Genomic DNA, 15,745 nt, shown 5'->3' on the forward strand with positions numbered 1-15,745 from the left:
TAGAAGTTTTCTGTGGCCTTGTGAGACAAGTATTGCAAGGCAAGACAAAATTAAATTGATACAATGTTTTTGCAGGCTTAGGTTTGGTACCTTATGGCACAGCAATACAAGGTTATTTAGTACAGAAGTAACTGAAGCAAAATTTTTCAGGCCAATATATGAAAGTAGATAGATAGATATATAGACCGAGAACAAAAAAACACAGGCAAGTTTAAAAACTTTTTTACAGCATAACTTTCACTCATCACTACATGGTCAGGATTGTGCTTATGTACATACATACATACATTCATTACATACACACACACACACACACATACATACATACATACATACATACATACATACATACATACATTACATACATACATACACACACACACACACATACATGCATACATACATATATACATTACATTATATTACATGCACACGTGACGTGCACACACACACGCACACATACATGGTGTCAGATTGCATTATAAATAACCATACACTAGTACTATACTTTTCCTTACCTGTAAACTTTCTGCCAACTGGCGATAGTAATAGAGGCTCATATCCTCCAGAATTATTGGTGGGGAACTTGGATCTTTGTCCCCAGCCATTTTGTTTTTGTTGGACTGAGACTGGAAAATTTCCAAAGCTCCAATGGGCAAACATTTATCCATTTCTATAATCAAGACATAATTTCCAGTGTCCTTGAATACAGATGAATCACACCACTAAATTAATACACCATTTATTTGTTGTATGCATCTCCAACCTCAGTAACATTCTGATGAGACTACTCAGACGGTGCTGACAGACAGGTAAGACTAGTTGGTCCAACTACTAATGTAATTGCCAATCCTGTCTTGTTTAGATAACTTACAGGAGAGTCTGGCACACTTTCAGGTTGATGTTGAATTTGATAAGAAACTTTCTTCCTTTAAAATTTCTGTCAGTGATTAATCATCACTTACAGGAAATCAGGTGGGTTATACTAAGATAAGTAAAGATAGTCAGTAAATTGGATGAAGACCCATTTGCAATGAAATGTTTATCCAACTGACAGGTGACTCAAGTCATACTTATCTTTAAACCGCACGTTTACTTTGTGTATTTACTCGTAATCTTCAGTTCCCTTCTCCAAGAATGAATAAAACTTTTTCAAACTAAGATTTAAAAGTTTCTTTTCCTTCCTCCAGTTTAAACTTCCTTCTAACCCTACATTTGAAAAAAAAGCACTTTTTATGACATAAATCAATCTTTTACTCAATTAATTTGTCAGATTTTTTAATACACTAAAAACATTTTTCAAGATTTTCTATTTTATCATACTATGTACCAGTTTTTGTTCCAGGATTAAATTCACCGAAATAAGGAAAACATGAAATTCTCAACAGCTGTTATGGATGTGTGATACAGTTCAAAACTCATTACAATGTGAACAATGATAACATTATGGTGAGGAAGTCATGGATGAACTCTTCTCCGGGAATACATTTAAATCACTTCAACCAGTATGTAAATGCAAGTGAAATGGTAATGAGATTTGACAAGGTGTCAACAATTGGTTCATCAGATGGAAATGAGCTGAATCCAGATTGCTTGTGATTTCTGAAATTATGTCTTAGCTTTAGCGAACCAATGAACATGTATAACTACTTGGTAGTCGTTTTAGCTTTGCAGTTGCAGTTCACAATGGGCACTTTCACAAGGCATATTTGGTACTCTTTTGTATACAAGATAGGTTAAATACATACTGCAATAATTAAAAAGTAACTATATCTGATAATAATATACTAGTAATAAACTTAAAATTCTAAAATTAATAACTCCTAAAATACACATTATCAACTATATTCATTCGCTAATCCACTTCACTTCAATATCAAAGTGTTTTTTTAAGAACAGGAACAACTACTATATAGACTGAATAAAGGAAAATAACCTGTAGGTGTGTAACAGAAAGACAATTATGTGGTTAACCATGATGATGAGGTAATACAAACAAAATTAACTTCAATCCTGTTTTCCACACTATTTTCCTGTCATGTAACTTTTTCTGCTGTCTTACAACATGAAATACATGTTTTACAGCACAGTCTGGTACCAGTAACTCCCACCGAATTATTTAGAAGTGCATAATCATAAAAACATTCACTGTGGTGTAATCATTCTAATCAACACACAAAGATAATCATCTCCATATCGTTCTACTTTCAAGCCATCCAAAATTACAGACAGAAGTAAATGTGAACTTTGTTCCACGAGGTGCACATGTACTAATGGCTCTACATGTATAATTTCACAGTTACATATGAAATGTCAGAATCTCACACCATGTGAACTACGACTGAATTATAAATTACAATCCTACACACACACGTCTCTTCATTGCTCACACTTCCTTCCCCTTACAATTTCCATACAGCACATTTTTATCACAACACCTGAGTGGTTACCGCCAAATCAAACCTGGGACAGCCTCTAGTATTGATTTTCAATAAAGAATGCATCGTAAGCCAGAAAACTACGAGTATGCTCTCCATTCATCACTTTGGATTAAAATGGAGCTTCATCAAATATCCGGGATGTTAAAATGGTAATAAGGACATTACATAGTTACACGGTACCAACAGGGACAAGCTTCTTTCTATATACCGGTACATAATTTCACCTATGATTATCAGGTGAAATTCACACTGAACCAGCGTCTTAGGTCATGTATATGTATTACAGTAGCATCTACAAGTAGGGTGAATTAAATCATCACCTGCTGACCAGATGAAATAGGTGAAGACACATCTAAATATATCCAATCGAACTATATATATATATATATATATATATATATATATATATATATATATATATATATATATATATATATATATATATATATATATCGGATACAGTTTGCCTGTTGCTTATGTGATCTTACTCTCGCTCAAAGATAGGCCTCTCACTTTACAAGGTAATCCTTATGAATGATTCTTTACACACATACACACAGACCCACATAAAACCAGACAAAAAAGTAGCAGAGAACAATCCTAACTCGTCCAGTCTGCATCAATCCATGCATTACATTGGCTCTCTGACAAACAACTAATCTCCCAACACAGTATGTGGTCCCAGGTCTTTACAAATGGACAGATGTCAATAGGTTCACAAATTATTTAAAGGACTATGAAAAAGACTGGCATTACATGGCACAATGAAAGTGCATGTTGACCATTGTCCTTTCTTGCTAAGTTGTACTTCACCTAAAATTAAAAGGTGGGCAGAAATATCCAGCAACTGAGACATGGCTAATATCGGTGAAAAATCTAGCCAATGGTTAATCATCCCTTGTATGATTCTTGACAACAAAGGTTGACCCATAAACTGTTAAGGGGGGGGGGGTTTGCTTAGTTGATTTATGACTAGTTTCCTATTGCCATGTCATTGCAACAGTAATGCCTAAACATAATAAGGACACAAAGCCTGCAAATACTGTAAAATTTAATTGTTACAGGATATCATTTATAAGATAACAGAAACAGTTAAAGTGCATGTTCAAAGCATATCTCCTCATCAAATGAGAAGTGTGTGTGTGTGATTAGGATTTGTAACGTAGCTTTAACAATTTCAGTCATATCACTATATCTGCAGTGTGGCAGTTGTAGCATGATGTCCTACCCAGTAACATTATCCTTAAACCAGGCCAACCAGTCCTAACACTAACCTCTTAATGCTGAGCGCCAAACGAGGCAGCTGTTTGTACCATTTTTGTAAGTCTTTGGTATGACTCGGCCCTGGTTCAAACCCACGACCCCCCCTTGCCAGGCAGACGCTCTAACCACTAGGCCACCGGAGCAGTTCAAATGAGAAGTAATCAAATTAAATTGGCATTGTCTGGTCTTTTATGATGACATGCTGAGGCAACTAGAGTAAAGTGCCTTACCCTAGGACACAGTTGCTTTCCCTGGTTAACAGTGCCAAGATTTGGGGAATTATTTTGAATGTCCATGAAATAGACCGTTCCGGTAGCATAGTGGTTAGGGCATCTGCCTCAGATGCGGGGGGTTGCAGGTTCAAACCCTGGCAGAGTCATACAAAATTGAAATTGTTGAGGGTGATGGATGAAGGTCTAGAATGATATGATTTTGGATCCTAAATATGCCATGAAAAAATATGCTAAAGTTTCTTTTAAATAAAATGGAATGTTGTATGCCATGTGTCTGTTTAAAGAGAAAATGGAAACAGTGACTACTATATGGTCAATTGTGTTTTCATCCAGTGTCCTAAATAATGATTTAAAATGATATGAAGCTAATTAAATAAATTCATATAGAAAAGTACCATATTTTCCTTAAGTCCTTTGAGCTGCACACAAAATTAAAGAATAGTAAAGGCACTGAGAATCATATTAGTTGTAACATCACAATTATCAGTCACAACTGCTTCAATTTTTCACTTTTCATAATACTAAATATTTCACAATAAATGAACATTAGCAATCTGGTGACACAACAACACAATCATAAAGTTCTAAATTACTGCAAGAGAAAAAAAGTATCACTACTGGGACTGTAGTTAATGCGTGGAAAGCAATTTCAATCTGATACTGATTTCACTTATGTAAGGATATAAGGTAAACATAATACAGGCATTTAGCGGATCAACATGATGAAAGACCAAGTAGCCCCCTCTTATCAACCTAGTCAGTCTTACACACCCTTACTTTTCTCCTATTACACAAAGTCAGTTTTGCAGGTGCCTGAGAGCAATTTAACTCACCAATAAAAGGTCATTTGCTATAAATACATGCATGTTTCATGAAAATTTACTGGCATTCTGTCAGATATTGACTGTACATTTAATCTATAAATAGAACATGTCTTTTTCTATCAGCCATTAGGTCACACGTTAAATCAACCAAGTTAGCAATGCAAATATCGAAAACAAAAATCTGTATAGGACATTGGTTTGTTAAAATTTTTAAAAAAGACTTAACTTTTTCCAGTAGCTATTAAATGGATCTAGAGTTATCTGAAACAAGCAATATTGAATGTGGGATATATTTTTGTTAAAGTCAAACAACAAGTACAATAAGTTTTATTCAAAGATGCAATTCTATTAATGTTTTACATTGAACCTATCTTGGCATATCAATGTGATAAGAAAATTTGGTTTAAATAATATATTTAGCAACTAAATTTTTCATCATTAAAGCAAACAGGCATTTAGCCATAAACAGACGATTCTTTACTTCTCAAAAACAGCATTGGTTTTCAAAGTAATTAATTTGATAGATTTATTGATAAAATCAGTGAAATGACCAATTAATAAGTGTCTTCAAGCATTAGTCAAATACAGTGAAATGACCACTTAAATGATCAATTTAAGTGATTTCTGTAACAGGATTTTAAATGAGTTCTGTACCATTCCAGTTGTTTGATTGTGACTATTAAAGAAAATGGTCTCATTTGGCAGGACCGGCATATTAATGTATTATTAATCGATTATTGATCAGTTAGCAGAAACTGATGACCTATCATGAAATTGCCATTTCTAACTTGTACCACCCCAACCCACCATCATTACATAGCAACATGTCAGCCTTTATTTAGCTTGTCTAACTGCACTGAATAATTTTGCAAAACATTTACTTCTTATAAATGTAAGGAGTATGATTTTATCTTGCTAATTAACCCTCCCCCTCCAAATGCATAAATTCCATTTCAATGCAAATATATGCTTCACTTTAGCCAGAGAAAATGAGTACAAGTAAATATGTAAGTAATTTTGGGACACAAGGTAGATTAGTTGTAGGAAATGAATTGTGTCACTTCTTTAAAACCATTATTATTATTATTATTTTTATTATTATTATTATTATTATTATTATTATTATTATTATTATTATTATTATATAATACCTTATGAGGATTCATAATGTCACAACTGCTCTAGGCCAATTTTCCTTTAGAGCTCATTTTATCACTGCCTCTCTGGGTCAGTACTATGTATGACCTGAACCCATAATTCCTGACAGAAACTAAGTGATCACTATAAGTAGCCAAACTTACTCATGGTTATCAATGTGGTTTATGACATAATGCTCATTAGCAGTGTACCACTGTTCCTTCATGATCATCCCAGCCAGACAACAAAGATCCTGCTCTACCATTATCATGATGTTCATGCAAATCAGGGTCTATGTTGTTTGTTGTACTGGTTTTTCCTAACAAAAAAATGCAGACCCAGATCTGCTGGTGCATTATGTGATGGTAAATCTGGGTCTGTGCAGTTTGCAGTTGGATTCAACTTATGAGTATATACAGTACCACTTGTGAATAAACCCATTTCAATCAACTTAACATTGTTTCATTTGCCATACATCATTATGACATGATTCAGTAAGATATGCCTTTGTTGTGATTTTTCCCAGGATTGTCACAACATTGTTTCCTACTGTTACATACTGCACATCATGAATGAATTGATAAGGCAATGGGGTGTGTGTGTGGACATGTCAATGACTAAGAAACTGTACAGCGGTTAAAATTACTTCAAATGGCTTTTCTTTAAAATAAAATGTTACTAATCAAAGGTTCTGGTAACCGACATACTTAAAAAAAAGTAAATGCCACGATTTAAACAAAATTTGATCAGCATTAGCATTAATCAGCTTGATGAGTAATGCTGTGTAATGTTCACTACAACCGCTTCTGTCAACTTTGGCTGTTCTTGAGGTGCCACTTTCTATGTGAAAATCATATTTTAGGGACCAGCCATTTAATTTTCAGGTACCTTTCAATTATCAAATAATTTTTCTTTGAGTTGTTGAAGAAAAGAACCTATGCATTATAACATCTGAAAGAAATAAATTATCTTAAGGTAGGCAATAAAAAATTCCCACATCAAAAGAAAATTCCAGGTCAAACCTGCCAAAAAGTTAATTGTCTGTCCCTCAGGAAAAGAATTACCAGAAAATTTTTACTAAACGGTATTATTAAGCAGAGATGTGGAAATATATCAGTTAATTGGAACGTGAAGTTCCTACATCAATAACAGTCAGTTTCGTATCAGTTTACACTTTTACCAATGTTCTAAACATTACAGGCAGTGAACTAAACTACACCATTTACATAAGTAAAACTTTGCAGCCATTTTGGTTTAAGTGAGTCACAAGAATGCCATTCTCTAATACCTGGATTTCTGTTTCAAATTTCATAGCATCAATAATTTTATTATTTTTCTCTGAACTCAGGCTGCTTACTGCCTGCTTTTTAGGATCCTGCTTCTCAAAGAGTTCCATTTGACAGAGAAAAATCTTTTCAGTGTTACCCTCACTTGCCAAACCCCTTTCCATTTGATAGATAACAATCTTTCAATGCTAACACCTCTTCCTAACCCTAACACATTTTATCCCATCAGCAGTCAATGGCAGCTATCCATTTCATCATGTTTTGTGTGCTAGATTCAATCTACTATGATTCAACTTTATGAATTGGTAAATGAGTGCTTTTCTTTTCCAGTGATAATTCTACATTAGGTTTCAAGACCAAATAGAACAATTATGGAGACAAAAAATTTTAGTCAGAGATACACATGGTGCACTAAATTACCCTTAATTTATCTCTGGGTCCCTGTGACTTCAAAGGTCCATGTTAAACTCCATCGTAAACCTACAGCCTTACCTGAAATCAAACTAAGATGCAGTTCTTGTTGACTATACTTTGATTTTGCACATTACACACACACACACACACACACTCACACACACACTGGATTATATCAAAGAATCCAAGAAAAGAAATATTCAGTATTTAATCCATGAATAGCATGGATTTGATATGTGGTCAAAAAGAAACTTCATAAATTTTGGGTAACTACATTTTTCTTCACATTTCTGATATTGCAGTGGTAAACAAAACTGACAGTTGATCTCAAAAAGTCCTTTTTATGCAACATTTTTTTTCCATATACACTTGCTAATAAGTTGAGTCCAATTGCAAACAACATTTAGCCTGATCTGCCATCACACTGTGCCAGCAGATCAGGGTCTATGTTGTTAATTGATTACTCTTAATGTGCTGGCAGATCTGGATCTATGCAGTTTGCGGTTGGGCTCAACTTACATGCATATATGCATACCATAACTTGCTAGCCTAATGGAGAATTTACAGAACTGGATCAAACCTATCTCAGCACCAGTCTACTTGGTTTATTTTTGCACCTGGAAATAAGATGGGTGGTGGTGTAATAATATACTTTCCTCTCTTTCCTTTCCTTCAAAACAACAGTTTATTTCCTTTTGCCCTGATAATTCCACCTCAAGGAGAGAAAAACTATTTCTTATTTCTAGCTTTGCGAGAATGAATGTGGGAGTAAATTGTCCCACCTCAACAATCTTACCATTATTTCCAATCACTTTGGAGAAAAAATAAAGCAATTTCTTTTATTCTCCCTTGCAGCCTATGTGTACATTTTCTTCTCTACCAACTAGATTTAGCTCAGATTGTAAAATTCAGTAACTGATATTGAATGATAATGGGTTTAGTTTGGTGCTTCAAGGCACTGCAACACAAATTGGTTATTTGGTGCCAAGGCAATTGGAGTCAAGTGCCTTGCAACAGGACACACATTATGGTAGCTGCCCCAGGCTGATCATATCATAGAATTCGAACTTGCACCTTTTAGTTGTCAATCTGGCATTCTAACCACTGAGCTTCATGCAACTCTAAATTATAGTGAGGAAAAAATGGTATTGCCTTCCTAAAATAATTGCTACTAATACTTGATTCATACTAGTACATTTTCGACCAAGCCAAAACAGTAATTATACTGGTTAAAATGTCTCACATATGAAAACAACACAACATTCCCTCAATATAGCACCCTCCATTATAACACATTCATGTTTTGATGTCAGTATGATCAAACATTATATTATTATTTCTTATAAAGCGGTCTTGCTATAAGTGGATACCCTTGTTGGCTCCTATGGACAGTGTTACTGTTATGATGATGGAAGACTGCTTGTATTATGTACTTCACTATAAGGCATTTTCACTATAAAGCAGTATACTCCATGGCAACCTTGGACAGAGTAATAATGAGGGAATACTTGTGTACTTCTTTGTAAGGCAGTTATCTCTATGAAAAGATAATCTGAAGACAACTGCCTCTAATCAAAAACACAAGTCTTATCTCACTGGTCAATTTTAACTGGCCATGAATAGCATTTATGCAGGGGGTTGGGGTATTGCTACTCTCCAGTCCATGATTATGTTGTCGCCTAAACCTTGAGGGGTGTACCAACTTGGAATATAAGTAATAAATGTCATAACTATATGTGAAGGGCGTATAATTTATAAGCCCTGTAAAGAGGTTAATTCTAAAATATAAAAATTGTAATTCATTTGCAAATGTTTGATCAATTGTTATGCATGTAATCATAGCTAGAAGGCACTAAAGTCTGTAATAGATTGTGGGTCATAGAGGGTAGTGGTGGATGGATGGGGTGTGGTAACATTTCATGACACACCAACACAATCATTGCTATATAGTGCTGAATTGTGTGTGTGTGTGTGTATTTGTGTGTGTGTGTGTGTGTGTGTGTGTGATTTGGCTTTTTAATGTAGCTTTAACAATTTTTCAGTCATATTGCTACGATGTCTAGCACTGGGGCATCATGTAGCAGACATGTAGCATGATGTCCCACCCAGTCACATTATCCAGACACCAGGCTGACCAGTCCTAACACTAACCTCTTAATGCTGAGTGCCAAGCAAGGCAGCTGTTAGTACCATTTTTTTAAGTCTTTGGTATGACTCGGCTGGGGATCGAACCAACAACCTTACGCATCTGAGGTGTACACTCTAACCACTAGGCCACCGGAGCAGTTTATAAAAAAGGTAAAGGTTACACATAAAGAATCCTTTAAAAAGATATATTTGTCATATACATGTGTACTCACAAGTAAAGCCCACATGCAAATCTGGGTCCGTGTTGTTTGTTATGAGTAATCAATAGAATAAACATTACAGACCCTCATCTGCAGGTGAATTATGTTCAGCAGATTAGGATCTTTGTTTTTTTGCAGTTTGACAACTTACTAGCAAGTATATCTGGTAAATGAAAACCTAATATGGATCTCATCAACAGGATCGGTACTCATATTTTTTCCATTCATCTTTTTAATCCAACTTATGTTTCCTAATTAAAATTACTGGTTCAGAGGTGAAATAATTGGTACCAGTTTTTTTTTTAAATTGTTACGTATACAGTATGATAAAAGTTCTAGGATCAGGACCTAGGCTTGTCAAGCTACCAGAACTAGAAATCTTTACTTCTGGGCCTAATAAAAAGTGTCTTGATTATGCCAAGCTCTAGTTTTCAATCACATACAATTACAACACATACTTATAAGATCAGTTCAACTACAAAATGCACAGACATAGATCTGCTGTCACATAGTCTGGATCTGTATTACTCAACAGACATAGATCTGCTGTCACATAGTCTGGATCTGTATTACTCAACAGACATAGATCTGCTGTCACATAGTCTGGATCTGTATTAATCAGCAGACATAGATCTGCTGTCACATAGTCTGGATCTGTATTAATCAGCAGACATAGATCTGCTGTCACATAGTCTGGATCTGTATTACCAACAGACATAGATCTGCTGTCACATAGTCTGGATCTGTGTTAATCAGCAGACATAGATCTGCTGTCACATAGCCTGGATCTGTATTACTGAACAGAACAAACAGCACAAACCAAGATCTGCCAAAAGACTGACCACAGATCTGGGTCTGTGTTTTTTGCAGTTGGGTCCAACATATAAGCGAGCATATAAGTCTGTTCTGACTCATTCCTACACTAAGATTTCTTTCTTACACGTCAAGTACAGAATACCATATATACTCACTTATATAAACATGATCCTCAAATCCCTATCCCCCCCAAAAAAAAGTCATATAAAAAAAGTAAACTAACTTTAAAAAAACAACATAAATCAGACATACATCGATTAATCTGATGTTTCAAGTTAGAAATGTCTTGCAAGGTACAGGATGTAGTGTATTGTGCATGCCGGTACAGAATCTCGTATTGTGGTATTGTGCGTGCTGTCAACCAATTACTGTTGTTTTCTTAAATGCTCCAAACCCATGTTCCCACACTTTCTGCAATATATGCGTCAGTTCAGATCAACTGAGTGCAAAACATTTCATGTGGAAACATTCTGAAGACTTCTTTCCTTATTCTAGGGTACCTTTAACAAGTCTTATCCGCAAGCAACTTCCTGAAAACACTGTTTACATGGTGGTACTTTAGAAAAAAAATGTATTTAGACTCCCTTGAGGCCCTCAGCTAATCTGCCAAGAACAGAAAGTTCAAGTTCAGAACAAAAAGTTGGATAATGATGAGCAGTCAAAACAGTTCTGCATTAAAAAAAACACCCCCAAAAAACACCAACGTTAAACACATCAAAGAAGTAACAGATGTTGATATACACCAAGGGTGGGCAAATATGAACCAACCTGGTTTAATTCATTAATTTACATCATAGGGTGTGGCTCTAAAAATTACTTATTTGGCCCGCACCCTGAAGGAAGTTGCCCCTGCCTGATATACAATGTACATGAGCAAAAGTAAAGCAAATGACAATAATAACTCAGTCATTCAAAAAGATGGTTCATAAATATAGGCAATACATTTCTTCTCTAAAACATTCAACAGATTTTTCCACTTTAACATGTGCAGGTAAACAGTTCCATATTCCCACTCCAGAATATTTCACACTATACCTAACTGTTCTATATTGGATTTGGAAGTTTCAAGTGATTTTGTGTGGTTGATGGGGTCGAGGATTTTGGCAAATAAGTCCTTTCATGTATTCGGGCATATTACACTTTACACATTAGTAAACAAGAAATGCTCTATTGTCACTTTCTTTGATCCATTTCAGTTCAAGAATAGAATGAGATGGCATGTCAAAAGGAGCATCCAAAAACGAAGCAAACAGCTTGCTTCTGATACCGTCAGTACAATTACCCGTACTATCGACAATAGTCAATAAATGGCACAATGTATGCATTAGTTTAAATTATTCTAGCTTGTTTGGATAGTTATGATCTAAATTTACTTTAAAAAGTCATTTTACTTGTCTGTGACTTGCATAGTCAAACTATTATTAAATCGCTTTTAAGTATCACTCCTAAAAGCTTATCAACTTTAACATTTTCAATCACTCAAAATATTCATTGCCAGACTAAGAATTGTCTTGGAAGTCTAATGCTTCTCAGATGAAATGCTGTTGCTATACATTTGTTTTTGATTCATTTAACACATTAACCCCTGGAGGATTTGGCATTTTGCCTGAAAATCAAGTAGGAAAAATATTTTGAAAGCTATTTCTGAATAAATCCAAAAACACCAAATCCCTGGTGATCTGTCAATAACATACTGTCTAGTTGTGTTAGAAACATCGTTTTTCATCGGCTACTTGATTCGCGCATGAGCAAAAGGGTCAAAGTTGGAGTTCTTTTTTTTTGCTAAACAGAGCCAGTATCTTTTTATCAAGACCACATTTTATTCCAAATGCCCATCTTATCCTACTTTTTGCAAAGGTTCATCTGTCTGTCTGCAGTTCATACCAGTTTGCCTTAGATCTGAGACCAAAAAGTCTAAAATCCGGACACAAAATCGGATTCTGACCACAGGCGAATTTTGGGTAGAAAAAAGTTAGGACCAAAAACTGAGGTAGATATTCCAGATAATGTGGTATCACTGTAGAGCTATATCTGTCTACCTTTTTATAATACCGTCCACTTTAGTGTATCATGCATGACCATGATGCTACAGAGCTCGGCAGTAGGCTACTACTTCCTGCCCTGTTAAGTTGTTGCTTATAAAAACTGTAAACTGCACAAAGCCAGATCTGCCAGCACATAATGCGCCAACAGATCTCGGTCTGTGCAGTTTGTTTGGATTAATCTGAAGAACAAACAACATGGACCATGATCTGCAAGAAGTTTTGCTAATTTTATAAGCCAGAATATATGGCACATCACAACCTGAAGCCAATACTTTTGTATCCTCTGCAATTATGTACATCTGTGCAAAGAAGGGAGGTCATTCATGAATGTCTGAAAAATAAATGGTTCTAAGATAGAACCCTTGGGGTGCACTATGTTTAATTTCTTCCAACAGCAACATTTTGTGTTCTGTCAGAGAGGTATGATGAGAACCAGTTTATTGCATTTGTATGGTATCTGTAAGATTTTAATTTTGATACACATATAGAACGATAGCAAAAATATGATAATAGCAGTAGCTTATGAAAATGGTATGATGATGGTCTTAACATATGGAAAATGATTTAATAATTGATACATGCTGTAGATAAGTCTGTTCACTCCATATGGTTGTACCATGCAGATCCAATTTGATTAATGCTGAGATATGAGATAAACAGATCTGATTGGCACAGGGAAAGATTATGCCAAACTTTGGAATTCCCAGTCACTTAATTTCAGTAACATGAGAATAAGTGCTGTAATTCTTATTAAGGAGACTTACCATTAAAAACAATATGTTCTGAATGAACTTTATCACTTTCATAAAGGTGAAAGCTGTAATTTTATTGGTGCATAAAAAGTTCATGACCTTTCTGAGTCCATCATGTTTGTGCTCTATGGAGATTTTTCTTTGAATCAGACTGTCTGCTGAATAGAAATAGACCCAGGTTGTCAAAATTTATTAGAATCACTTCAGGAAGTCTCTTCTGAGAAATCTGACTTTGATTATTGATTGAATAGGAGCCAAGAAATCATTGTGTATATCAATAGTTCATATTTCAGCAAATACATTCTTGCCATATAATCTGTAATTCTCAGTATCAAAATACTCCTTTGGGAAATGAGGTTTAAAATGTATGATATGTACCAAGGTCAAAAACAGACATGGCAAAACTCCTGATATGATATCTCTGTTATGAATGATGCAGTCACGGTATGCAAATCCAGTATGCTATATAACCTTGCAAAGCTAACAACCACTGTGTCCATTATGCTATATTAAATTGCAATTTTAACAGCTAAGGTGTACAAATCCAATATGCTGTATTACATGAAAATGCCGGCAGCCATTGTATCCAGCATGTTAGACTACATTACAACTTTCCAGCAAGCCATATATTACATTGCAATGCCAGGAGCCATTGTATCCAGAATGCTTTATGTTACATTACAATGCCAGCAGCCATTATATCCAACATACTATATATTAATTACATTACAATGCCAGCAGCCACTGTATCCAGCATGCTTTATATTACATTACAATGCCAGCAACCATTGTATCAAGCATACTTTGTATTATATTACATTACAATGCCAGCAGTCATTATATCCAACATACTATATATTATATTACAATACCAGCAACCATTGTATCAAGCATGCTTTATATTATATTACATTACAATGCAAGCAGTCATTGTATCCAGCATGCTTTATCTTATATTACAATACCAGCAACCATTGTATCCAACATACTATATATTAATTACATTACAATGCCAGCAGCCATTATATCCAACATATTATATATTAATTACATTACAATGCCAGCAGCCATTGTATCCAGCATGCTTTATATTATATTACAATACCAGCAGCCATTATATCCAACATACTATATATTAATTACATTACAATGCCAGCAGCCATTGCATCCAACATACTATATATTAATTACATTACAATGCCAGCAGCCATTGTATCCAGCATGCTATATATTAATTCTATATATTAATTCTACTACAATGCCAGCAGCTATTGTATCCAACATACTATATATTAATTCTATATGTTAATTCCATTGTAATGCCAGCATCCATTGTACCCAGCATGTTATACATTAATTTGCAATACAATGCTATCAGCAGTATTATTCAGCATGCTGTATATTACACAGCAATTCTAACGGCAATTGTATCCAATATGCTAAAATGCCAATAGCCATGATGTGCAAATCCAGTATGCTATATCACATTATAATGCCAACAGATCTTGTGAAATGAAAACCCTAAAAAAGAATTTAGAATGACTGGTATATTGGTTAGTAAGGTATAATGACCTGAAATGGATGTAGCATGAAGTGTCTGTCCTTTAATTTGGACTGTCTGGAACTTGGATGCAGTCTGGTAGTTAAACATTAAAAAAATAATCAATAATACTTGGTTGCATCTGAGCAACAGGCATCAAACTGGTACACAAGTTGCATGTTTCAAAACTGCTGCAAAATTAAAGCCCAATACATGTGAGCAAGTCATATTTCATCCACCAGTAGATAGTATTCTGCAAGTAGTATCATTTAAAATTTGTACACAGTTCTTGTGACATTACTGCTAGTGGGATATGTGCAGAAAATACAGCAAATACTGTGATCAGAAAAAACATATTCAAGTCTGTCCCAGGAAATATTAAAGTTGGTAAATAAATAAAAAAAAAACCAAAACAATCTTAGCAAAAGTACATTCTATACTAATTTATAATTCATGTGTAACTGTGATCTTTTGTCGCATAAAGTACCAGCAGAGCAAAAGTCTATGTTGTTTATTCTACTGATTGCTCTTAACAAACTGCACAGATCCAGATCTGCTGGCATTTTATATGATGACAGATCTTGGTCTGTGCAGCTTGCAGTTGGACTTGATTTGTGAATATAGTTGGTAATCATGAAAATATTAT

At 34.8% G+C, this 15,745-nt stretch overlaps 1 protein-coding gene and 1 long non-coding RNA gene across 6 annotated transcripts in view; one reads left to right on the forward strand and one right to left on the reverse strand.

The window, feature by feature from the left end:
• Nucleotides 1-15,745, reverse strand: part of LOC149772505 (rhotekin-like) — a 75,291-nt gene that overhangs the window by 36,769 nt on the left and 22,777 nt on the right. Inside the window, exons 1-2 of one of the 5 annotated variants that reach the window (XM_089947720.1) lie at nt 1,937-2,361; nt 519-1,209 (exon numbers count right to left, since the gene is read on the reverse strand). The exons of 3 other annotated variants lie outside the window; for them this stretch is intronic. In XM_089947720.1, the coding sequence (XP_089803846.1) occupies nt 519-671 (153 nt within the window). In that variant the 5' untranslated portion in view covers nt 672-1,209; nt 1,937-2,361. Of the gene's footprint in view, nt 1-518; nt 1,348-1,936; nt 2,362-15,745 lie in introns of those variants that run through there. One more of the 5 variants, XM_089947718.1, reaches the window with a different exon arrangement.
• LOC149772506 (uncharacterized) lies at nt 680-1,787 on the forward strand. Its single transcript, XR_016417690.1, has 2 exons — nt 680-812; nt 1,346-1,787. It is a non-coding gene; the product is annotated as an uncharacterized LOC149772506 (long non-coding RNA).

The sequence above is a fragment of the Sinohyriopsis cumingii genome, unplaced genomic scaffold (assembly GCF_028554795.1).
Source record: "Sinohyriopsis cumingii isolate HCF-2022 unplaced genomic scaffold, ASM2855479v2 utg001437l, whole genome shotgun sequence".
NCBI lineage: Eukaryota > Metazoa > Mollusca > Bivalvia > Unionida > Unionidae > Sinohyriopsis > Sinohyriopsis cumingii.